The 27,135-nt window shown below is 42.7% G+C and overlaps 1 protein-coding gene across 1 annotated transcript in view; it reads left to right on the top strand.

Annotated features, from left to right (window-relative positions):
* Window positions 1–10,880: 10,880 nt before the first annotated feature.
* Window positions 10,881–27,135, top strand: part of LOC138964093 (serine/threonine-protein kinase PAK 1-like) — a 100,618-nt gene continuing 84,363 nt past the window's right edge. Inside the window, exons 1-2 of the mRNA XM_070335981.1 lie at window positions 10,881–10,972; window positions 26,275–26,540. Coding sequence (XP_070192082.1) covers window positions 26,326–26,540 — 215 coding nt within the window. The 5' untranslated portion in view covers window positions 10,881–10,972; window positions 26,275–26,325. The remainder of the gene's footprint in view (window positions 10,973–26,274; window positions 26,541–27,135) is intronic.

Here is a 27,135-nt window from a genome sequence, read left to right as displayed (position 1 = left end):
ATTTTGAACAGATTACCTCTCCATATCTAAGACTTTTAGCTCAATTTTTTTCTCCAAAATTTACGGGTAAGAAATAATTGAATTGAAGAACTCAAACTTGGGAAAATCGTTCAATTTTACCGTTCAAACACTTCTAATCTTTAAAAGGATATATTTCAGCTTCTAACTGTCCGACCAACATGAACTTTACATCAAAATGATCAGCATCGACAGATCTGTAAACACATGTACACAGACAAAGAAATAAAACAGGTTTGAACATTTTCATTTTTTAAGGCTTTTTTAAAATTTTTAAAATTTTCATCTGGAGCTGGAAGATTAGTGCCGCCCAGATGAGCCTTGAGGCTGGCTGTCAGGTCCTCAATGCTACCAGTGAGTCGAAGGCAGCCCTTCTGATTCAATACTGTTTTCTGGTATCGAATTTGGTCCTTCAATGCGTTCAAGAGGGTTGATTTCTTTTCTCTTCTCAGTCATATCACCAGAGCATCAACATCTTCTGCAATGACACAGGGGCCACCAACAGCCGTCAGCTTTCTTATTAGCTCGGTTTTGGTTGCTGCCTGTCTGGCCTCCTTTGCCGCCTTTTTTGCCTTGTTTTCCAGGAGCCTCTACCTCAGTCGCAGCAACACCGCTTTCTCTTGTTGGCGGTTGTGGTGTCGCAAAGACTTCCCTTTCCTTCGAGCGAAGGCAAGAAGATGGCTAATTGACTGGGTCTCCAGTTTCTTCTTCAACCACAGTGTTGTCCTGTTGTGGCTCAGCATATTTGTTGACGACCTCTGGTGGACAGATGCATTGCGCCGCTTGTTAATGTCATAGCCCAGGTCACCGAAAATGTTTTCACCGAGCAGATTTGTCAGTGGGCAGTGGTTGAGGACATCTGGGAAGGGAACTGGTTGTCCACTATACACACCATCTTCCAGAAAGTCATTCAACTGCCTGCGCAATACACTGCACATGTCTGGCATCAGCTGCCGTAGAGTACACTGGACTGCTTCGATGTGCTGACTGGCAAAGTTGTAGATACTGTCCTTCAGGGCTGCTTTGTCTCCTTGCAGTTCGAATTCCCCATCAAAGATGCCCAGAAAGTGAGGGTCCAGGAGAGTGCTGGAATCTGCCGTCCAACTGAAATAATGCATCAATAAAATACTTACAAAAATTCAGCAATTAATACAATATATATTGCTCGTGCTATCACAGAATTCTTTCCTTACATTTCTTTGTTCTTGAATATAAAGTTCAGCTAGAGTTGCAAATTACTCTGGTATACGCAGATATTTTTGAATTCATTCGTAAAAAATTAACCCTTGAAGTGTCAGAGAAAAATGTAAGTTTGTTAATATGAAAAGAAAACAGTAAAAAGCTGAAGAATAGGCTGGATATTCTGCAACTTGCTTGTCCATCCTGTGGATCATGAGCTGGATATACTTGTGGAACTCTGTGTACTTGACTTCACTTTGGAGAAGCTCCCAGTATGGACCGGTGATTCGGACGAAGACCAGGGCAACAGCACACACCACAGCTACAAGTCGGAGGTCATCCAGACCTGCAGCAACACTCTCAATCTTGAGGTTTGAGTGGCTCTCTTCCCTCATCCCTCTCTCCCTACCGCCAACAATCGACTTTTCTCTACCTCTCTCCTTCCCTCTCTCTCCCTCCCCTCTGTCCCTCCATCCCACTCTCTTTCTCTCCCTCCCTCCCCCTCTCTCTCCCTCCTACTCTCTTCCTCCCCCCTTATCTCCCTCCCGGGCGGGGATGTAGCTCAGTCCGTAGCGCGCTGGATTTGTATCCAGTTGGCCGCCGTCAACGTGAGTTCGTCCCCACGTTCGGCGAGAGATTTATTTCTCAGTCAACTTTGTGTGCAGACTCTCCTCGATGTCCGAACACCCCTGTGTGTACACGCAAGCACAAGACCAAGTGCACACGAAAAAGATCCTGTAATCCATGTTAGAGTTCGGTGGGTTATAGAAACACGAAAATACCCAGCATGCTTCCTCCGAAAGCGGCGTATGGCTGCCTAAATGGCGGGGTAAAAACGGTCATACACGTAAAAGCCGTGGGAGTTTCAGCCCATGAACAAACAAACAAACAATCTCCCTCCCCCTCTCTTACTCCCTCCCTCCTCTCTCTCTCTCTCTCCATCCCACTATCTCTTTCCCTCCCTCCCTCCCTCCCCTCTCTCTCTCCCTACCTCCATCCCTCCCACACTTCCTCTCCCCCCTCTTCTTCCTCCCTCACTATCTCCCTCCCTCCCCTTCTCTCACTCCCTCCCTCCTCTCTCTCTCCCTCCATCCCACTATTTCTTTCCATCCCTCCCTCTTCCTCCCCATTTATCTCTCCCTCCATAGCTCTCCCCCCCTCCCTCACCCTCCCTCTCTTTCTCCCTCTCTCCACCCCTCTTTCCATCTCTCTATCTCCCTCCCTCCCTTTATTTCTCTCACTCCCTCCATCCCACTCCCTCCACCCCCCCCCCCCCCCCCGCCCCTGCTGTGTCTCCTCTCTCTCATTCTCTCCTCTCTCTCTCACTCCCTGTCGAGTCTCTCCCACCCCCACCCCCACCCCCCCCTCTCTCTCTCTCTCTCTCTCTCTTTCCATCTTGTGCAAATTCGTAGTGTTATTTTCACTGTTTTGTCATTTCTCTTGACAACACTTCTTCTTCCAAATATTCTGGTAAAACCAAGTAAGTCCGCTTGCTTAGATCTGCGCATTTTTTGTTAGATCTGATATTGGGGGGTAAGGTGGTAAAACCAAGTAAGTCCACAATTTGCCCAACAAAACCAAAACCATCCATCAGATTATTATGAAAATCGGGTTTTAAACGTAAATTAATGCTATTTATCTTATTATCTCGGTGGTTTGATCTAGATAATCATCACTTTTGATACATTTTATCAAACAGTAAAAGTCGTTTTTCTCGGAAGTAGCGTCAGTGGACCATAGATATCCCTTGCACATCTATGAGTGGACTTACTCGGTTTCAGCACACGGCAGAGTAGGCTACAGACAGACAGATCTAGATCTAGCGTCTCCCACTCTTGCACTGTGTCTTCGCTTACTGTGTGTGTGCGTGTGTAGTGATTGAGTTTGTGTTACTGTTTGTCGATTTCTTACGGGAGCCTTGAAGGCTTCGCCTCTTGTTAGTTATAACTGATGTAATGGTATCGTTTCTTTATAAGGAAGCCAAAGGCAATTCTCAACTGTAACCCGAAATACCGGAGAACGTTGCAGCATGCAAAGCACACCTTGAAACGACATCGAGCAGACGACACAAAACCGCTGATTTTGCCACGGGTCACGTGACCTCGCTTTTTCCATGATTTTCCACTTATATATATTTAGATGCTACAACCACAAAACCTTCAGAAACCATGAATATAAAAGCCCAGTCAAAGTTGCCCATTCAACAATCCTTCCTTTGAAACGTACATTTAATTAAATCTGTTGAGAACCACAGCTACCATTTTACACACATGAACACCATCAATGGACGACCGATCTCTGCACATGCGATCGGCATTACTCGCATGTATCCGCACAGATTTTATTTATAACTGATAAAAACAATATGAATCAGGATTCTTAAGAACTGTACTCACCAAGAAGAGCTTTGAGATTCCATGATTCGCATGGACGAGGCCGAGAATCAGCGATGTCTTCAGTCGCTCGACAGGGCCGTGAACAAGCTTCGGCCATCACGGCTCAGGGTGACTGGGTTGCACAGACGGCTTTGTTTACGTTTTTCTCCCGTAAAGTGCTCGGCGTACAAATAACGTTTAGGCAAGAAAAATACCGCATTAATTAGTCGAATACTTCTTCTTTCTGATAATATCCTTTTGAAATCGATTGTAAATCGCAAAACTTCCAAAAATGTATATCATATATTTCATTTGCTTTGCACGTTTTCTCGCCAACGTCCGATCCCGTTTACTGTTACATGTAAATGAAGCTGAGAAACAAAGCTTTTAATTGGTTATCATTTCTAGGTCAACCGATGAAACAACGCGAAGCACTCTGAGATTGTGTGAGCATACTGTCAGGCCTGACATGCCACAGAGCGTGACGTAATGGCATCCGGTGGTCACGGGGCCCTCGGTTTGAGAGTTGTTATCTGTTCTAGCTCAACAAATACAAACAACCATCACCACAGAAACCAAGATAAGACTTCAAACTTTTGTTTCATTCAGTTTTTTATTACATGCGGTACGTAATTACACCAGAAATCATTTGTGAACCATTAGCAAAACGGGATAACACCGGCTTTGGGACAACTCGGGAAAGAGGCTTTTGACTACCTATTTTAAGTATAACTTTTTTTCTCAGAATATTTTTTTTAATAAGTTTTATTCAAGGGAGGCAATAAAAAATATTTACAAAAATGTGTCCAATTGTGTGCTTACAAATATTAACATTTCTTGTAGCGCCAAGAAGTGTGTTTTGTCTTGTAACTATTGTGCTTTGCATCCTAGTGTGAATAGCATTGTAAAGCTTGCCTCTTGCTAATTTAGAGCAGTAGAATAGAAAGCAGCCTACTCCACAATCTTCTTTCATATTCTGTGTATACTCCTTGACAAGAGAACCACGAGATTTGTTTTTATTCCGATGTTGCCTTTTCTATTCAATTAAATACTTAAATCCTACGTGCAACACAAACCTTTTTTGTGTTGGTTTGTTTGTTTATTTTTATATTTTGTAAGTATAGACCGTACTAGAGACCAGTCTTTCACCGCCGTATGATTGATCTGGAAATCTCCGCTAAGCAGTTCAATAACATAATTAGTACATGGCTAAAACATTTTTGCTACTCCACTCAAAATATGTCTAACTACACACTCGTACTCTCTCCCTAACATAACACTTGGTCATGCAAAATTGTTTGCGGATCAGTAAAATTTGCGTGAAATATTGAATTGCGATTTTTTTAAAAATTTTTGTTGTTGAAAATTACGTAATCTTCAAAATAGATGAGTGTTTACTGAAGCGATAAACTATTTATACAAGTTAAAAAGAATGGTTTGTAAGATCAAATACAAACCAGCAATACTTCTCTGTCTGTTGTGTCAAACTACGCCAGACATTTCTCTTCTAGTGGCTCCATAGCATGAGATACAGGCTCCGAGGCAGAAACTGCTTCGTTCTGAACTTGAATACATCGGTTCCTCTCAGTTACATAGTCTTTTAATTCCTTCTGTCGTTTCAATGCAACAGGTAATCAAGCCTGTGAGTGTTGCATAGTTCTGGTGTATTAGCGATCGAAAAGTTTACGAGGTAGTTGCAGAATCGATGTTTGTACTTTCTGGTCAGTTATCAGGAGATAAAAATTAAAAACAAATGACATGTATGCAACATTAGAGGCTAAAAGGCTAAGAAACTTGATGCCTCATCTGTCTCGGTTGCTAGTCTTCATCGTTCATACTCATAGCATATAGCAATACCATTTGTTGTGTAGAATCAATATGTTATTTTTTTCTGAAATAAAATATTCACGAAGAGGGTTCGATTCTGATCGAGTGAATATATGTGTCAAAAGCTGAATAAAACAATGCGTTTGTCTTTGACTGGTGAAGTAGAGCTGAAGCTTTTTGTGCTGGATGTAAGCTTAGTTGGTTTTATCACACACACACACACACACACACACACACAACCCTGATGTTTGTCAAAAATGTTGCATGTTCCTGCTTCACAAATGCCTGCACAAAAGCACACGGATGTACACGTACCTACCTACATACCCGTGCAAACAATCTACCACTGCAACACCACAGCCCCACACATTTATCCAAAAGTTGTCTGAATATCAATACTGGCAATCTTGGTATTGAACGGGGAACTCTACTTTCATGGCGTATGTGGTCTAGGTCTCATTTTATACATGCTAAACCACCCTTACAAAATAAAAAGCCACACATCGTGTAAGCTAATCGACTAAGCAAAAACCAGACACGCGAACAAACAAAAAAACGAATACTTTGATTTTCAACAAACTTAATAACAGATTTAGGTAAATAATTATGCCATGCAAGGAACATTTCTATTGAATTCGGTCGATGCTTAGATCTAGAAAAACACCAGCTCACTTTATGGGGATTTGAATAGTCACTATTATAGTGCTGTTTCATGAGTTCCAGATCTAGACTGACAAGGTAGTAGAACATTTATTTTTAGCTTGCAAAATTGAACTTGCCCTGCAGTCACCTTAAGTCGAACTGCTTTCCCTGCCACCGGGTGCAGCAGTTTGGCGGGGGGAGGGCCATAGAGTCGGCAAACTGGGAGTGGAACTTGACGAAATGTCACCTAGGGCCTAGTACGATAGCTTCTCTTCGGATTGACGTACAAACAGCGTCAGGGCCGCTTCAAACTTACATACGGATTACGATTCCTATCCCCAGTTTCTCATGTTGGTAACCACTGGCTATTTGTCAGATGTGTCATTCTCCCACATTTGAACGATGCTGTAGTGCGAGCCGGTCAAAATGCCCTTTAGTTGTCAAACCACGTTCTCTTTTTCCGCACAAACTGTTTTGCGTTCCGGACCGGAACACACTGAGGAGATGATCATTGACTATTTCTGATTGGACAATGATGCCAACGCCCACATGACCCTAGCTACAATGTCAAGGTCGGAAAGTCGTGAATACCGGGGGTGTAAAAATGTGTTTGCTAGCGTGACGCCAAAAAGTAACCAAAACGGTCCTTAGCCGACTAAGACTTTCGAACATACAATATACGTAGGCAAGCATGATACGTCATGACGTCATATGATTCCTAGCAGTATTGACGTAATGCTAAACATCCGGTTATCTCGAGTTTTCTCCGTAATACATGTCCGTGGGTTTTTCAATGTTCGGTTATTTCCGTGGCTTCATGCGGAAAGGGAACCGTCATCTGCAATCAACGACATGGACCATTCTCGTGTGTACCGTGCTTGTTGCTGACAAAAACATGATTTTAACACAGAATTTAATGTCAGAATAGCTATATAAACGCTATTGTGTTTTCATCGTAGCAATAGGGTCCGATATTTAGACTCGAACAAGTATAATGCGACTCGTCTTCGACTCGTCGGCATTATACTTGTCTCGTCTAAATCAGTATCGGGCCCTATTGCTACGCTGAAAACACAATAGCTGTTAATATTGGGCGCCTAGGCTCCTAATATGGACCATTTGTGATTTTTTTCCGTATTTAATTTTTGCTGAATGTCTATCAAAGCTATTTCACTCTAATTAGGCCTAACGGTTAACCTAAGAGAGAAGGACTACCAAACACAAAATGAAACTTCTTCGCAAGAAAACAAGCTAGTTATCAGCATGAAACAAGTCGCATAAGGCGAAATTACAACATTTAGTCAATCTGTCGAACCCACAGAATAAAACTGAACGCACTGCATTTGTGTCACCAAGACAAAACAGCTTCGTCAATCCACGAGGCAAGGAAGTCGCTCAATTTTCCCGTGCAACACGAAGTGAAACTGACATGCAAGAATAGCGTACTGCGGTAAGCCGAGAGGCGCACTTTTCTGTATTCTTTTTAACTTTCTGAGCTTGTTTCGAATACAACATATTATATTTAAATGTTTTTGGAATCAGGAAATGATAAGGAATAAGATGAAATCATTTTTGGATCGATTTCTTAAATAATAATCGAAGTACTAATTAACCTATTTTCGTTAATTGTCAGTGATCACATTTTAAGAGTAAACATGACATATGATGAATTAAAACCTGCAATAGTTAGGCCCCTCATCAAAAAACCTTCACTTGACAAGAATTCCTTGAAAAACTTTTGGCCCGTTTCGAACTTGTCATTCCTTTCAAAAATCACTGAAAAAATTGTCCTTTCACAACTTCTCACTCACCGTCCTAGAGCAAAACCACCTTCTCAACACCCATCAGTCTGCATACAGGAAAAACCATAGTACTGAGACAGCACTTCTGAAGATTGTAAACGACATCCTTCTTAGCTTTGACGAAAATCAGGTCTCCATTCTAACACTACTGGACTTGTCTAGCGCATTCGATACGATAGACCACGAAATTCTGCTCCACAGGCTCCAGCACTCCTTTGGTGTTCATGATCTGGCCCTGTCCTGGGTTCGTTCGTACCTTACCAACCGGACGCAGACCGTTTGTGTCAACGGCATCAAATCTCAACCTTCAGCTCTCCAATACGGTGTCCCGCAAGGGTCCGTGCTTGGCCCCATACTTTTCGTTCTATATGCCTCCCCTGTGTCCGATGTTATCAGTCGCCATGCGTTGTCGCACGAGAGTTTCGCTGATGATACACAGCTTCATCAGTCTGCCCCCCTTGCTGAAGTTGACGATCTGGTATCTCGGACACAGGATTGCATTGCGGACCTCAGTGATTGGATGTCTTTAAACAAACTCCAGTTAAATAGTGACAAAACCGAAGTTATGCTGGCCTGTCCCAAGAAATTTCTCAATCACCCTTCTCTTCCTGCCTCTCTCACTGTCAACGAACTACCTATCTCTTTCTCTCCGTCTGTCCGCAGCCTTGGCGTCACTCTCGATCCAACTCTCTCTTTCCAAAAACACATCTCTAACATCTGCAAGTCCGCCTATCTAGAGCTGCGCAAGATTAGTTCAGTCCGTCACTACCTCACCGCTGATGCAACCAAAACGTTAGTGTGTTCTTTAGTCCTCTCAAAGATAGATTATTGCAATTCTCTTCTGGCCGGTCTCCCTAAGTACCTTTTAGATAGACTTCAAAGGATCCAAAATAACGCTGCCCGCCTGGTCTTCAAATCTTCCAAGTATGAACACGCCACACCCCTTCTTCACTCTCTACACTGGCTGCCAATCACTAAAAGGATCGAATACAAACTCTCCTCTCTTTCTTTTGCAGTCGTTTCTGGTTCTGCCCCAGAATACTTGTCAGAACTCCTCAATCTCTACACCCCCTCTCGTCAGCTTCGCTCCGCCGCCGACACTCGACTCTTCCGACGCCCCACAGTGCAAACAAAAACATGTGGCGAGAGGTCCTTCGCCTATCAAGCCCCTGTGACCTGGAATAGATTACCACTGCCTCTCAGACACACAGATTCTCTCACTACATTCAAGACAAATCTCAAAACACACCTCTTTCAGCGCAAGTGATTTCCCCCCCAGCATCTCCCCACCCACCCCATCCCGCCCCACCTCACCCCCTACCTAGCGCCTAAAATAACGTGTATATATATTTTCTGCGCTTTGTGTCAGCACTGTTTGTGTGTGTGTAAATAGTACCGTTGACACGTTTTTATATAGAAGCCTACTGTGGTTCTTGTGCTTAGGCTGTGTATTGGACTGTCATTGTATGCCTGCATTATTAGTTGTCAGTAATTATTACATGTGCTGATTGTTCTCTTTGCCTGCGCGCGTATAGTATGTTGGTTATGTTTGGTCATAGTATCGTTTGTTTATGTTTGGGTCGTTATCTTGCCTGTGCGTGTATTGTATGTTTGGTCGCTTTCTTTGCCTGTGCATGTATAGTTTGTTGGTTATGTTTGGTCGGTTTCTTTGCCTGTGCGTGTATAGTATGCTTGGTCGATGTATGTATTGTAAAGCGCTAAGAGTAGACATTTTTCTAGAATAGCGCTATAAAAGTTTGCATTATTATTATTATATGTATATATTTTAAGATTCAAAATTTGATGAAGAATACGATGCAATCAATTTTAAATCTGTTTGCAAAAAATCGATTTTAATGAGTCTGCTGTAAAGGGCGACGGTAGTCTCCCTGTCACACTCGCCCCCTGTTAGGAAACGCTGTCGTTGCTGAGCTTTGGTTCGGTTTTGTGTGTTGCATGTGGTTGACTTGTTTGTACTGTGGGAAAGTACCGATATTATGTTTTGTAAACACAATATTTATGTTTGGACGAGAATGCAGGTGAACTTTCTAGTCCTGTCAAAACAAGTTGTTTACCACGTTGTTTTGAGTAGTGGGTTCGTGGCGTTCGCTCGGATTAAGTGCGTCGGGCGCTTTTGATGTACGTCACAGAGAACGTCACTGTTCTAGTCCATAGACGGCTGGTATAATGTAGTTGTATCATGTTCGGTCTGGAATATTCTCGAGATTGAGTATTTGCTATATAGGCCAGCGCGATTTGTATGTAGAAAAGCTTCTACTATGAGTTCTGCTACGATGTGCAGTTGTATGTATGGAATGCTAAATAAATCCTCGAATTCAATTTGACGAGTTGTTTTCTGCTGCTGCGAAGACGGGCGACGTAGAATAAAAGAACACAACTATACGACGTTTGAGAACTTGTGGCAATCTCAAGTGTCGTGTAACACCCCCGTTTGAATGAACTTTGTCCCCAAAGTTCCGAACCATGGACCCGCCAAGCTTAGGTCCCTCCCAGGTTCGTGGAATGGGAACAGCACGAAAAATGATTCAGTGCGGCCATAACGCACACACACACACACTGACACACACACATACACCACACCCTCGTCTCGATTCCCCCTCTATGTTAAAACATATAGTCAAAACTTGACTAAATGTAAAAAGGAGCCCTTCCCCTAAGCCGGTTTAATTAACGACACGGTAGCACCGACCGCCTTGCAGCCTAATGCGAGTCGGTTGTGACTGATATTGCCGCATTGGAAACTAGTTTTCGGCTTTTAGTGACATGTTAGTCAGAATGCATGTTAGTAAGAATCACCTCGTTGATGTTACTATTTAAATTATTCACGCACACAAATTCATGTGACGACGGCCATTTTGTGAAGTATGGTTCGACCAGACCACGCTTCAGCGAAGCGACCAAGTGACATGCGCAGTAGACTTAACCAGACTAGACTGGAGTCGACCACTGAAACTCGTCCGTTGTAATCACAGCCTTTGGCACGGTTGCCTCGAGAGTAATCTGCCCTTGCCTTCGTCACCACTTCCTGTTTCGCTCCTCCTTGTGTGAAAAGTCTACCGCTGTGGAATTTGCATCAGCTCAAAAGGTTTACAATTAAAGCCCAGATCGGTAGGTTGTGAATGTGGATAACAGGTACTAGTGATGGTGGTATTAGGACTCTTGTTTAACTGACGAGAACAATATTTTTGAGTAGTTGGTGTGCACATGACTTTATTATGTCATTATTTACACGTCCAGTTCACTGGAAGTGGAAGCTAAGGAAACTCACTTCCGGAATTCAAGTTAGCTGGTCCTTTTCAGTTCAGCCTGGTAGAAGCGAACGCTTCAAGATTTGGTTTGTTAGAATACGAATGTTTTCTTTTGTGTTTGAGGCTTGTACCCTTTGATATGCGATATCTGTGTCAGTGTGTGTTGCAAATGGTGTGTTGAGGCAGATCTCACTAGGCTACAAGTACAACTTTGTACAAGGAAGTATATTGTGTGATGCTTTAACTTCAAGTTTAACACTAATTTATAGCAAATCTTATTACATTATTTTTGCTATGCTAGTAGGCGAAGCGATGACAAAAAACTGTCAGCGATTTTTCAGATGCATCAAATACACTCCTCGGTTCTTGAGTTTACGCAGACCTGGGAACCCATACAATTTTGCCGTATTTTGTACGCATACGATCGGTACTTTCAGTGGAGAAAAAAAACGACGAGAAAAGTTCCTCCAAGACTACTTTTCTTCACAAGCGCATCCCGAAGCGGATCCAGCATTTTGACACATGATTACTGTTTTTGTCAGAAAACATTGAAAGAAGCATATATGTGTTAAATGTATTTGTAAACTTAATTAACGTTTTGACGGACGCGTGTGAAGCATGTTTTAATCATGAATGTTCAATGTGGTGTGGATTACGGTAACTTTTCTGGAAATACACCAGTTTGTTTGAGAATACTTCTAGTGCAAAATAAGGGTTCCCAGGTCTGCTTACGTTACCTGTAACCAACAAGTCAGTTCTTGAGTCACGGCCTTTAGAAGATAAAACCTAAACGTTTTAATCAGACACACCTTTTCATGCCAGAGCTGCAACATTACGGTATTTACAATGTCTGGTGTGAAAAGAGTGTGAGCAGTATGTCTGAGAAAAATAAACGCCCCTGAAGCAGCGGTTTCAGTCTTTGATGAGCCCCAGGGTCATTTTTGAGATCCGTGTAAATCCGTTCAGAAATTTGTGGGAGGTATTTGTATGTGGTACATGCACCCGCGTGACAGTTTCCATCGCGAAAGATCGGCGATAGTTTATTGTCATTTGGTGTAGTCTTATTTGGACTGAATGTAGCTTGTACAAAGTTTGCCGAGAACAAGCCGAGGATCACAAGAATGCTGTCGGAAACAGCCAAGCAAGTGGTTTTCTGCTTGTTCTGGAATGGGCTGAAGATTTCCGAGCACTTTTTTTGTTTTTACGGATCCTGCCATTTCGAGTCAGCACCCCCCGCGGGTTAGGGGGGGTCCCATATTGGTTGGGACGAGAAAGAATTTACCCGATGCTCCCCAGCATGTCGTAAGAGGCGACTAACGGATTCTGTTTCTCCTTTTACCCTTGTTAAGTGTTTCTTGTAAAGAATATAGTCAATTTTTGTACAGATTTTAGTCAAGCAGTATGTAAGAAATGTTAAGTCCTTTGTACTGGAAACTTGCATTCTCCCAGTAAGGTAATATATTGTACTACGCTGCAAGCCCCTGGAGCAAATTTTTGATTTGTGCTTTTGTGAACAAGAAACAATTGACAAGTGGCTCTTCCCCCTTCCCCCGTCGCGATATAACCTTCGTGGTTGAAAACGACGTAAAACACCAAATAAAGAAAGAAAGATTTCGAGTCCGCGCGCCATTTTAGTTGCAGGGGTGGGATTTCTTCCGGTATTGGCTACTTTTTGTTGTTGTTATACCTTTATTTGTTAATCCCTGGCAGCTGTTGTTTACACTGGGTTTGTGTGATGATGTAGTTGTGCCAGGTCAGCCACCTTTCACCATGTCCCAGATCATTCTCAATAAAGTTTGAGTGACAAATAGGGGCAGTCATGTCATGTCATCCTGGGGAATGTGGCATCATAGTTACTATCTATTTGTAAATTCGGTTCACCCACATCTTTATATACCCCTATTGCAGGGATTCACAAACCTTTAGTGGTGTGGAAGAGAAAACTTGCATTCCTGATAGAGTATGAACCAGCGGTATTTAGCTTCTGGTACATCGAGTCCTTTAGAAAGTTAGCAAGTGAAACAAACTTAATTAAAACATATTTCTCTTTTAATTGAACAATCATTTTGGAATATAACTCCTAAAATGAATTGAAAAGCAGCATCAGAAGACTGTGTATGGCATTAGCAAGGGACATAACTCTGGGGGTTTCCGTTTTTGTCTAAACCTTCTTCTTTTTTAATCTGAGCAGTTAGCCCTTTTGAAGGTGTTCAATTGAAACAAACTGACTTGAAACTTGTTTCTCATTTGGTTCAAGCTATGGTTCTACAATTATTTGAGAATATACCACCTGCAATGATAAAATCATAAGCTGCAAGTAAAAATTACAAGGGAGGTGACTGTTATTTCCTGTGTTTGCCTACATTTTTGTTAGCATGGCGATTTTTCTTTAATGCGGTAAACATTTTTTTAAATCAAAGACAAAACTAGATGATGAAATCAAATACCTTCAAGTTTACAAGAATTTTTAATTTTGTGCATTTCCAATTTTAAGTTTTTGTTTAAGCGAGGAGATGCTTCTAAAACCCCTCTTGAAATGTGTATACCACTTGTTTTTGTAGACCCCCTAGCAAGAGTGGTGCAACCAAACACCTTCAAGTATAGAGGTTTTTGATTTTGTGCATTCATTTACCCCCCCCCAAAAAAAAAGTTAAACAAACAAAATTGTGTGCTGTTTTCAGTTTTAAAGTCAGGAGAGGCTCAAATAGCACCTTGATTTGCTAAAATTCATTTTCAGCTGGTTAGTTCCAAATACCTTCAAGTTTACAAGATTTTTTAATTTTGTGCATCTCCAATTTTAAGTTTTTGTTTTAAGCGAGGAGATGCTTCTAAAACAAGTTCTTGAAATGTGTATACCACTTGTTTTTGTAGACCCCCTAGCAAGAGTGATACAACCAAACATCTTCAAGTATAGAGGTTTTTGATTTTGTGCATTCATCCACCCACCCCCCCCCCACCCCCCATTTATTTTTATTTTTTTGGTCGCTGCTTTCAGTTTTAAAGCCGGGAGAGGCTCAAATAGCCCCTCTTGAATTGCTAAAATTCATTTTCAGCTGGTCAGTTACAAATACATTTACCTTCAAGTTTACAAGATGTATATGTTATGCATCTCTAAAAAGCTTGTTTGTTCTAAGATTTAGAGTCAGGAGAGGCCACCTAAACCCTCCCTATAATGCTAAAATTCATGTAGTTGCTATAGGCATGCCTACTGTTACGGAGGGGCCAAATTTGTTCCGGAAAATAATTAAAATGAGCATGGTGTTCCGGTAATACAATTTATTGTTTTGCGTTCCAGAAAATTTAAAACAAAACTTGACTAAATGTAAAAAACGAAAATATGTGTTTCTTGAAGAAGAAGAGAGAGAGTGAGCACGTTGAGAGCGAGCGCGAGCCCGGAAATGCGAAAACTGGAAGTCTCCGAGCATTGCCGAAGCCGGCTCTATTACGAAGCGATCCGAGCATCATCACAATCAATCAATATGAAGCTTATATCGCGCTATTCCGTGGGTACAGTTCTAAGCGCAGGGATTTATTTAAATTTTAAATTTTTATTTTATTTTATGCAATTTATATCGCGCACATATTCAAGGCGCAGGGATTTATTTATGCCGTGTGAGATGGAATTTTTTTACACAATACATCACGCATTCACATCGGCCAGCAGATCGCAGCCATTTCGGCGCATATCCTACTTTTCACGGCCTATTATTCCAAGTCACACGGGTATTTTGGTGGACATTTTTATCTATGCCTATACACTTTTGCCAGGAAAGACCCTTTTGTCAATCGTGGGATCTTTAAAGTGCACACCCCAATGTAGTGTACACGAAGGGACCTCGGTTTTTCGTCTCATCCGAAAGACTAGCACTTGAACCCACCACCTAGGTTAGGAAAGGGGGGAGAAAATTGCTAACGCCCTGACCCAGGGTCGAACTCGCAACCTCTCGCTTCCGAGTGCAAGTGCGTTACCACTCGGCCACCCAGTCCACATGCGCTATGACCGATTTCCACACACAGTGAGTGAGTGACAGAGATCAAAATGGTGTCGAATAGACAGCAAAGAGGTAGAGATATTTCTTCTACAAGTGGAGTTACAAAGAGGCGCGTTCAGACATTCCAAAAAGAATACTCTGAAAAATGGCCGTTAATATTTGTGGTGACTCAGATTGCTGCTTATGTGTTCATGAATCTGATGCTGATTTTTATGACTTGAGTTCCTGAAAAGGTGATTTAGGGATAGGCATGCCTAGCCTGTATGCATCGACAAATTACGAAAGGCCCTTGCTGTCGAAATTGACTCGACCATGAAAAAAAAAAAATTGGGTTGGCTGGAGGAGAAAGTAAAGACTTGGATCTGGTTGACGACAGGAAAAGAAAGAACACACCGTCGAGCTGTGTGTTCACGACTCAATCTCAAAAATCAACAAAGATATTGTTACTCATGCATGCAGATGAAGAGTCAGCGAGTCAGTGTACAATTTGGATTAAAATATATACACATAGGTGAGGAATTACTGTAGTTTCGAGTGCACTGTTTTGAAAAGTGTTTATGTCTCCTGGCGCAAGTTTTAGGCTATGTATTGCTATTATTCGTCCGCTGTCAAATTCGCGAATGCACGCACATCATCAAACGTGTGCACACAGAGTGATTGACGCTCAAAGAGAGACACATGCACGCACACACACACACATGCACAGAGGTGCACAGATTTCTACGCATCACTCCTCGGGCTTAAAGTGCACTGGTTTGAACAGATTTGCTGTCTCCTGGTGCAAGTTTTGGGTGTGGGAAATGTGAAAAATGTTCAGCTTCAGTGGGCTCTGTTTTGAAAAGTGTTGCTGTCTCCTAGTGCAAGTTTGAGGTGTGCAATGAGTGAAAATTCTTCAGTTTAAAGGGGCCGACCCCCACCGCGCTGATTTTCCTCCTTATAGATATTTTCCATTCCCATGCCTGAGTCTTTTATAAACACTTTGCTGACATTTGCCAAACCACTGGCACACATGTCACCCACCAGCACTTCCATCAGCTGGGTCTTGGGGTGGGAGATATCAGATGCATGGTGATCGAGCAGATCCTGTCATCCTGACGATGCACCACGACGGGGAAAGTGGGAATTCTTCTGGATGACGAAGCTGAGAACGATCTATCCCCTTGACTTGGACTCAACTCCACATCGCTATACAAAGAAACATAACACTCCCTCTTGTGATATGCATGTTTTTGCTACTATCACCCTGGCAGAGTTACATCCCAAACCTCAAAGGAGTCGGTCTCATTGGTAGGACTCATTGGTAAAACTTGGTCTCATTGGTAAAACTCAGTCATTGACCCCAGGTAAGAAGGTCAGTGTCTGTAAACTGGGGCAGTCTCAGCTGACAAGTATGGGTCATTGAGCCGAGGTCACCAGGCCAACCAGCTATTACAATGCACCTGCCTTCGATCTCGATCTCGCCGCACATGGGGAGCAAAAATATTTCCACTCTGTATCCTTCCTAATACACGGGAAGCGCCTATTGTGTTGATTTTTCTTAATTTAACCTTAAAAGTGGGGGCTGCGCCCTTTATAAGCGTCATATAGTCCCGAAAGTACCCTACTCGATCTCCAATCATTTAGGGTGGCTGCGACTACTCTAAGAGTTTATGAGAGAGCACGAAAGAAAGATCGCAAGAAAGAAGTAAGCTGGCAAAATATTGATGGAGAAAATATCAGACCTGGTTTCTGTTTTGTTTTCTTTTTGTTTTGATGTTTTAATCAAGGCTTTACTTTAACCATGAATACCCAACAATGTGAACTTAGCAAAAAGTGAATGTTTTGTTATGTTTTATTTACTCATTGCATTGAGACCATAGCATTGATTGTAATTTTAAAGGTATCTCCCTGCTCATGAACCTCATAAATCATGACAGATCTATCCTGGATTTTACTTTTAGTTTTACTTCGGATAAGAGCTTTACTTCCACTTGGCCACTTACCAGGTGCTGTATGCATAAGAGAGAAGTTCGCAACGACTTCAAATGTCTTGAGCGACTTTGCAATTTCTTCCCTCAATTTGGTATGCATGGGTCAGAAAAGGAGCTTACTTTGGAAGCAACTGAGGGTAAATTTACTGCAGCGAGACCCAGGAGTACACACGCTACTTCCAAAGTTTCTCTGTGCAAAATGGCAGGGCTTTTCTTAGGTTTTCGGGGTCGTCGTTGACACCTACGACGATATCACATTTTAAGGGTCCTTACCCATCCATCAGAAACCTCCAGCGCAGACTACGATTGCAGGACATACCAGTTTTAAAAGCAGCTCATTCCCCAATGAGCTCAGACTCAATATCGAAGACGTCAAATGCGTCAATCGAGCAGCTGTCATATGTCGTAACTTGTCTACAGACGGTCGTTTACCTTGCACCATAGACATGAACTGTGACATTCTTGCTTAATGAGGATGAAATGGTTGTAAAAGAGTGGCTCATGAACCGACAATTTGGTCAGTTACCAACTTACTTAACGAGTCAACGTGCTCGAGTCAGTTGGCGAAGCAGGTGAGCTTTCGGACTATCACTACTGAATAAGTCATGAACAAATGTTTTCATCGTCCCTACTCCAAATGAGTACCATAGTATAGTGGTTAGGGATTTTGACTGACGTTCTGACACTCGCAGTTCAAATGTGAAACTTTGTATTTGTATTTATTTATTCATTTCATTACATTTAGTCAAGTTTTAACTAAATGTTTTAACAAAGACGGGGAATCGAAACGAGGGTTGTGGTGTATGTATGTCTGTCTTGTCTGTCTGTCTGTCTGTGTAGAGCAGTTCACAGAAAACTATTGGACCGATCTTCATGAAACTTCATATGAGAGTTCCTGGGTATGATATCCCCAGATTTTTTTTGTTCTCACTTTTTCGATTAATGTCTCATGACATCATATCCGGCTTGTAGTAATAGTTCATGCGGCACTGTCGCGCCCTCATTTTTCAACCAAATTTATTGAAATTTGGGTCAAGCAATCTTTGACTCAGTCTGGACTTTGGTATTGCATTTCAGCTTGGAGGCTTCAAAATTAATTAATTAGTTTGCTCATTAGAGTTGTCATTAAAAACAAATTTTCACTTACAGATTTAAAAATGATTGCATTGTGATCCTCATCTTCTCCTGAATTGAAAAAAATATACGTTATTTGCGTTTTTGACCAAAATATGACATTTTACACAGATCGAGACAGTCGAGACCGCGATAGCTGTTTTTGACGATTGAATGAGCACACACACATCATATGCAATCAAACACATGACGTGTGTTTTGTAGTTCCTTTGAAGTTTCGGTCAACCTGAAACGCCCAAATATGAAGTTTTGTAGGCCTCTGACGTCACATGGCTCAAAGAAGGGAAATCCAATGTCCAATCGATACATATAGAATCTATGTAAGAATTTAAGAAAATAGGTTGAGTATAATGTTTGTTTGCTTCGCGGAGGCCAGCGTTACCTGTCTCGGTCTTAGGGTATGGTTAGCCGAGACTATCTGAATGTAGTCTTGGGGATGATTGGTTTTGGGGGATCTTTTAGTTTGATGCCTACATATTGACTAAATGTTTTATATCGCTTCACATGACTTGTATTTTTTAGGCCTCAATTGCATGCAGGCTGCTTCAACCCAGGTTTTACCCTTCTCCAGTTTTTGTCTTTGTGTTCATTTTTTTTTCTGGCAGAAAGCAACCATCTTCCTATGCTAAAAAAAATCCAATCTTGACTTTCAACTTTACATAAACATACATCCTCTTCCCAAATAACAAAGAAAAACAAATTACAAACACCGATTAAATTACATATCCTATCCCAACTCACATATATAGCAATTTAGTTCAGTTTAGTGCTTGGACGCTGTACTACGCATCACCTTGGTAACAAGGGAGGCAATTCTAAAAAAAGAACGACCCTGACCTATAAACAGGACATAGGCCAGACCGAGGCTGCCTTACTACTTGTGCCGCCATCTTGAAATCATTCTCACTCCAGTGTTCGTGTCTTGCGGACGTGTTTCTGCTACGCTCAGGCTTTTCAGCCTTTCGTCTGGTCAAAGCTTTAGACAGACTTCACCTTGGTTCTTTCTTCACGTCCTTCTACTCTCAGACTGTGTTTTGGGTGAGCCCTTTCCAAACTTTTGACGTTTTATTGTTTTGACACAGTTGGTCTTGTTTACTTAGATTTTTGTACACTTTCGCCCGTAATGTCGGACAGTGGCAAAAAGAAGAATTCTAAGCAGGTTTCCGCCGAGCTTTCTCCGGCTAAGAAACCCTCTAGGAAAACTAAAGGTTCTTCCAGTCAGGTGGTAGTCAAGGTTTTAGACCCTTCGTCTACAAATTCGTTTGATGTCACTATCGATTTGCCAAAGTCACCCTCCATGCCTGCTCTACCTTCAGAGATTGTACCGGTTACGGCTAGCTCTAGCTCAGCTAGCGACAAGCATGATGTTTCTGCGTTACTCCTCTCTTTGAGTGCGCAAATTAACTCTCTTTCAGTGGAGCTTACTTCCACTAGGGCCGAGTTCCTTTCCTTGCCGGCTGGAGTTGGCTATGCTTGTTCCTTGGCTAAGGTGCGTGCACCTCCCTCGGCCACCGTGACTTCGGCTGATGTCCACGCCGCCCAAGATGCTGGTGACGGAGGTTTTCCTCGGCTTACTCAGGCCTCTTCTTACGGTCGGTCCGATCGTCCACAAGGTATTTATTCTTCATTAGTAACCGGGTTCTCCGGCCAAAGTGAAGTGTGACATTTGGAGAGAGTACCTCCACCCGATTGCGGGGCAGAGAGCGAAAGTTCCGATCCCCTGGCTACTTTGTTCCGCGAGCGCGGGCGGATGGTGCAGGGTAGGGACCCAAATGCGCGTTTGGTCTTTGACCAAACGGGAGATTCGCTACCGCCAGCAACCTCAGTATACGAGGCCGGATTGGCACAGCGTTCCCCACTTCCGCCCTGGGGGCAGGAAGCAGTCCTTAGGGAAGCATCACATGGGTCTGGAATCCCTCGGGTGTCTTCCCTTTTGGTTAACGCTTCACCAGACTATAGCTTCCGGCATGCACGGACGTGCAGGACTACGGTTTGGATTTTGGTGCTTCCGCTCAAGAAGAAGAAGACACCAACTTCCGGTTACCATACAAGCTCCCCAATGCGGGTGTCTTCCGGTTAACGCTTCACCAGACTATAGCAGACTATAGCAGTCAGTGTGGTAGCGGAATTCCGGCATGCACGGAGGTGCAGGACTACGGTTCGGATTACGGTGCTTCCGCTCAGGAAGAAGACACCAATTTCCGACTACCATCCAAGCTTACCCATGCTTTAGCATCGGCAGCGGAGGTAGTTTCGCCGTATTTTGAGGAAGGGGTGGTTGCTTCGGCAAGCTTGTCCGTACCACCACCTTCAGCTTTGGTTGACTTCCGCTCAGCTCGGGAAGAAACGCGTTCCTTTTGATCTGCGAATCTCCCTCTGTTGCCTCATATATGGCCAAGTTTCTGAGCAAAACCGACTGCAAGTCAACGCACCTACTGACACAGTGCCGCTTTTGGCAGCACACAGTACGGCGCCGGACTCAGTCAAACCGTGGTTTGCTCATGTGAAGCATCCCACTCCTCTCTCTCAGGGTGCCTGCCAGAAGTTCACTTCAACAGCCACTTTTACAACCTCATCGACACTTGCCCTCCCGCGTGCTACTCTTCCGATTACAACGGAACTGGTTACGCTTAGGGAAGACGGCTACAGTAGGGACAGAGCTGTACCTTATACTGAGTCCTCTCTCTTGTCTCGGGGGGGGGAAGCACAGGTATCTTTTCGAGTTATCCTCTCTTTCGGAAACTTTGCAAAGATTTCTCTCGCGCTCCATCTCCTCTGCTCTCGACAACTTCGAGTTTCGTCGTGACGCGGGGGAGAAGGAGTCGTCACTACGCTGCTAGCTACTTTGGCTAAAGTTTCTGCTGAGCAGATGAGCCTCCCAGCGCGTCTCTTTGCACACTCCGTGCACGCGCGCAGGGTCTTCTTTCTCTCTGGGTCTAGGATCCAAGATAAAGTCACCATCGAGTCACTTTAGTCTTCTCCTTTCACAGAGGGTTCCTTGCTTGGTCATCCGTCGCTTGGCTCAAGGTGCAAGTAAGAGGCGGAGGTACTCCGGCACTCATTGCTTTTTGTGTTCAGCAGGGGAGTGTTCGCACGTCTACGCTACGTTGCATACCTCTCCATCTTCCGGCAAGAAACCGGGAACTGCTTCAGCTTTCCACACACTGCCTCAAATTAGGCAAGATAATGGATAAGCTAGGCAAGCACACATAGGGTTTCAGGTACCCTCTGGCTTAGGCAGCATTGAGTGTATGTACGTCCACTTATGGTGAAGTTGCATACCTCTTCATTTCCGCCTTCTCGGATGAAGCTGCTAAGTGCCACCAATTTTTGCCTAAGCGGCGGAAAACAGGTCAAGCTATTAAAGCAAACACAGCTTTTCCGGTTTACGGAATCGCTGGCATTCTCATAAGAGTCATAAGCTCTGGTTTTCCATCAGCTCTCCAGAACATGGCCAACTGACTGGTGCACATTCTGACTCAAAAACCTTTAGGTTTACCGAGCCACTGTCCTTAACCTCTCAGACGGAACATTTCCGGCGAAGCCTACCCCTTACGGTAGCGGCATTCCGTCAGCGACTATCGCCGGGCAACACGAAGGACTCGCATAAATTCCATAGTTTCAGCAATTAACTTTAAGAGGTTACGGAAAGAACTAAGGACACCATCATGTGGCGACCCTTATGTTTGGCACAGAAGCTTTTAGCATTGGGGATCTTTTCCCCATACGCAAAAGATAGTGAACACTTATATTTTTGGCAATAATAGATAGAAACACATACCTTGTGGTTCAGTGATTCAACTTCGGCATTACGCCCCTCAGGGTCCTTTTCTCCTGCGAGTTAATAAGCTACACTCTTACTGTAGTCTTCACAGCGGCGGCCCCTGGATTTTTTTCACAACTTTGCAATGTGCTAGGAGGTCTCTCCTACATTGCAGAATAGTACTCAGTTGTACGCCCTGTCAAAATCTCAAGCCTTCTCGGCTAAGCCATCGAAGTGACGTCACACTCGTCACACTCGTCACAGTATGGTATAGGCTTCCGGCTCTACCGCGCCTACCCCTCTTTTCCTCTGGATTAAGCTCAAAGAAGGCTGAATCACGGAACTCCAGTTTCAGGGATTCAGCTTCGGATACATACTCAGATCTCTCTGCACGCTTTTCTAGCGACAATATAGGCTGAGTCAATTCCGCACAAAGGCAGAAAGAGGGTACAACTTACAGGCATGCTACTTTTCCGGGAATTGCCTGAAATCCGGGAAAGCCGTTTTCAAAATCCGGGAAATTCAAATTTGTTCCGGGGAAGTTGAAAAATTTTCGCAAAAACGATCCGTGTGAATATCGCGCAACGTGACCGGGCGCCGGTCTCAATGAAGCCAGCGCACGCGCGTTGCCCGTCATTGGTCTTGCCGTTCTGAATCTAGAATGTTCCCAATCTAGTTCTGCGGATGTAGGCCGTCGTTTTTGGCGAAATGTTTCGCCCAGATATTGTAGAGAGAAATTCGCCGGGACCATTTGATTCCGGCGTGAAGAACAAATGGAGTTGGGCTGGGCTTGAAAACACCTTCCCGCCGGAAAAAAAGAAGGCTGACACGAAGAAGAACGAATCCGGCAAAAGCGGCATTCCTTGCATTTGTTTTTTTGCAGTAACCTTTTTCAATGCTTTTGTGACTTGAAAACCCTTTTTATTTGTACCTCCAAACTGGTGAAAACACCACAACTGTAGTACAGTGCACTGGTGAATACATACTAGTCTACAATGGTGTTGTTGTCACCAGTTTGGAGGTGTGTTGAGGTGTGTGGGGGGAGGCTAAAATGGGATTTTAGACAAGATCACAACACTATTACAGCCCTGAAAATGATGCCCAGAATGCACCAGATTGCACAGATTTTAACCGTTTTTTTTTTTAATTTTCTGGGGGGGCATATCCCCCCTAGTCAGTCTTGAGAGAGCAAACCGGATGTTATCACTACAAAATTCAAGCGTTGACTGAAACTCTTAAGGTCATACACGCCGTATAGGTGGGGTTTCAGGTAGCGTTTGCTGTACAGAATTCTGTACATGATTTTCATACCTATCTTTTCAACCTCGTAGCCCCGGAAAGTCATAAATAGACCACAGCTTTAACTCTTAGTCTTACCAGTTCACGGTATTTCATGCAAAAAATAATGAAATTAGGGTTGGGCAATAAATTGTTTGTGTTGTAATTGTGAGTGCATACAACGGCTTGTCAATAGAATAAAGTAAATGGGAATTTCGGTATCGAGTCATCCTAAGATATCTTGGATGGTCAAGGGAGTAAACTGGTAAGAGTTAAGCAATCTATTTTTGTTCAGAACAATTTTAACGATACACAATCATTAAAAAAAAATAGTTCAACATAACCAACCTCACTACCACACATAACACAACATTTATTATTCTCTCTAACATTCAGGCCAACAAAGTCATTGTCATAGATGTAGTCATTCAATTACAGGACATCACAGCTTTGAACTGACGGTTTCGTTTATCACGCCTGTCAAAAAAAACACCATAACGCTGTCAGTAAAAGTTACATTCCGCTCAAAGTTCGCCTTTTCGTACTTGCGGTGAGATTAAATTTTGTTTCTTCTGGTCGCCAAGCTTACTGTTTTCAAACGCATGCGCACTAGTATTAGGATTCCCCCAATTTCCTCAACCTTGACCTCGGTACTCTCGAAGCCACTACTACGGCGATCGATTTAGCCCGTGCATAGCAAGTAGCTTGTAACTGAGCTTCAGAAGTTCCCACTCTCAAGGTAGGCTTTACCTTCCAGAGTTTCTCACATCTTACTTATGCATACATCTCCAGAAGTCTACAGTCTTGCTTCTTTCTGTGCAGCCCTGAAAGTCTCACAAATGCTGCACTTGCCTTTGGCTAGTGGCTCTGAAATTTTACCAGCCAATGGAAATATTTCACTCGCCAAACATCGGTCTCAAACCAAAATTAAGCCACTGACCACAACTTTTACACAGTTAGTCGTTAACTGTCATTTCATATTTTTAACAAAGCCACACATCCACACTACCCGGACATAAAAACCTAACGAATTAATTTTTTTGCTCATTGGGGATGGGGAAAAATAACCGGTGTTAAAGTTGACTGCAATAGTTTTTCCTTGCTTGCTTTGGTGTCTATTTGAAAACGGCATTTAGAAAAAAATTCCAATATATATCACAGATATATCTGATCTTAAAATAGACAAGACACATCTACGTAGCAGTAGCAAGGGGTATACTTTTATGAAAGCTGTTCACTGTAAATATGCCACACATCAGAAAAGTGTGCTTGCCCAGTGGCTACTTTTACTTCTTTTTATTTAAAAACTCTCACAAACAGAAAAGCAGATTTGTCATGACATAACGCAATTAGCAAGTGAGCCCTGAAGTCAGTAATGGTATGATGTAGTTTTATTATGACTTTAGAACACTTGTACATCATCTAACTTATAAAGCTCGTTTCTGTGTGTCTGTCTGTGTGTTGTTGACTAACTTAGGGTCCGAAACGGCTGCACCGACTGAGACGGGAATTTCAGATTATGTTCTTCGCCACTCGAGTCGTGTCCTAGGGTACTCTCTCTCTCTCTCTCTCTCTCTCTCTCTCTCTCTCTCTCTCTCTCTCTCTCTCTCTCTCTCTCTCTCTCTCTCTCTCTCTCTCTCTCTCTCTCTCTCTCTCTCTCTCTCTCTCTCTCTCTCTCTTTTTACTCGCCAGTTTATTATTTCTATTATTAGTAAACTACTCGCCACTTTCAGGGCTGCTGTACAGAGTGGATATTTTTTTGCTGAATTAGGTTATTTTAATTTCACAACTGACAATTGTGACTCAGTGTTGTTCATAGACTCAGAGGACAATTGTTCAGTTGGATTAATAGGTTCAACAGTCCTGGCTAAGACCTCATATGTTTAAAAAATATCAGATGGTCAAAACAATGCATAAGATCAAAAAATTATGCGCACAAGGACAACTGGTGATAGATGTCAGTCTGCAAAATTGATTCAGTAAAAAATTCTGATGGCAGTGATACGATCTACACAGTAAGCAGTGAGGTTGTTGATTTGGGTACGTGGACAAATGGAGGATGCTGACAGTCATACTGTCCTTCACATGTAATTTGTAAACAATCATGTGCACCACCACAGATCTGTCCAGGCTTTAACATGGGGTGGGTTAGTGCATTTGTAAACAGGAATCGCTTGACAAGTGGCCCCCTTCATCCCCCCCTTCCTCGTCCTGATATGGCTCTGCGTAGTCGGCTGGACGTTAAGCAACAAATAAACAAACAAAAATGGGGTAAGAGCATCCGTCCACTTGGACCAAAAATCAACCGTCTGGCCGTGCTTTGTGCAGAGTAGGATTTGTAATAATTGCTTGCTGAATTAACCTTCACCGGATCACGCTTTGGACTACACAGTCCGAATGATGTGGGTCGTGTACGATCAGTACTTTAGAAGAAGGATTCAACGTAAAAAGTATGGGTCATACACGACCCATGCTCTGAAATAGGGATACACTTTTTACCGCCTCTTTGCACAGTGTGGGTCGTACACAAGCCTACACCATCTGGATAGGGATAAACATCGAAAACTCCTTCTTTAAATCTGTATGGGTTGCCCACGACCCACATCGTCCAGATTGAATTACGTCATTGTTTATTTAGTTTTGATTACAAAGGTAATCTTTCAGAAAGTGGTCTGGTGTTTGAGGATTACATGAAGTCTTGATAAAAAACTCTAAATAGTTCCAGAGATACAGACACTTTAGTGAGGTTCTGGGTCGTCCACGACCCAGGAAGCACGGTGAAGGTTCATTTAGCAGATTGGCATCTTGATGTCGTCTGGTAGAAATAGATTTGAACAGCAAAACCTTCCCATTCTACAGAAAAAGTAACCAGTATGTAGATAACAGCCAGGACAGACTTGTGACATAAATATGATTATTTGCATGAAAGTGAAGGTACCTTTAAGATAAGAAGTATGTGATATGGATGGTGTTATGCGTGTTTGATGATTATGCTAATTGTGTGTGTATTTGTTTATGTTTTCAGCTTCATGATCCTGTGAACATCAGTCAGGTAGTTGGGAAGCAAGTAAACAACATGACCAGCAAAATCAGCAGGTTGTTCAGACCCAAGCGCTCTGACAAGCTTTCTATCGGAAAAGAAGGAGAAGATGGTGGTGCAGCAACGACAATGTCTATTGGGGAACCGTTTAACGTTGTGCGCAATTATCACGTCAATTTTGATAAGTCTACAGGAGAATTTGTTGGAATTCCACCAGCTTGGAGGCATCTCTTGGATGAATCTAATATCTCGTAAGTCTGGACAATACCCTTTTACATTTTTATCTGAATTATTTAGTATTTAGAATAATCCTAAGAGTTGGTCAGCCTAAGAGGAACAACATCTGCCTGTAATTGTAAACAAAGGCTTTGACAGTGACATTTTCTTGGAGGTCTTAAGGTGGAGGTTAAGTCAACTAATACCTATGAAAGTCACAGTCACAAAATCAAGAGTACTGTTCAAGAAACAAAGACGCACGAAGCAATTAAAAACTGTGACTTTCGTACATATTAGTTTACTTAAACCTTCCCCTTAATGATCTTTAAAGCTAGAAAGGTAACAATTTCTATGCTAGAAAGGCTTTGATATAAATGATAACAATAATAAGATGATAATTATAGTAATATAAATGATAATAATAAATAGTTCATGTAAGGCACCTTAATCAGGAATAGCCTGCTGAAAACACTTAAATTACAAAGTCAATTATGGAATTATACATTTTTATTTACCTCCTTCAGATTTAAAGGTCCTGCTAGGATCAGACAATTGCCAAAAAATAATAAATGGAAACTTCCCTGAAATGTAAACTCATCAAGAAAAACTACTGCAACACTATTTACAACA

Source organism: Littorina saxatilis, linkage group LG4, assembly GCF_037325665.1.
Source record: "Littorina saxatilis isolate snail1 linkage group LG4, US_GU_Lsax_2.0, whole genome shotgun sequence".
Classification (NCBI taxonomy): domain Eukaryota; kingdom Metazoa; phylum Mollusca; class Gastropoda; order Littorinimorpha; family Littorinidae; genus Littorina; species Littorina saxatilis.
The sequence above is the reverse complement of the archived record's forward strand: the minus strand, read 5'-3'. Positions and strand labels throughout refer to the sequence as shown.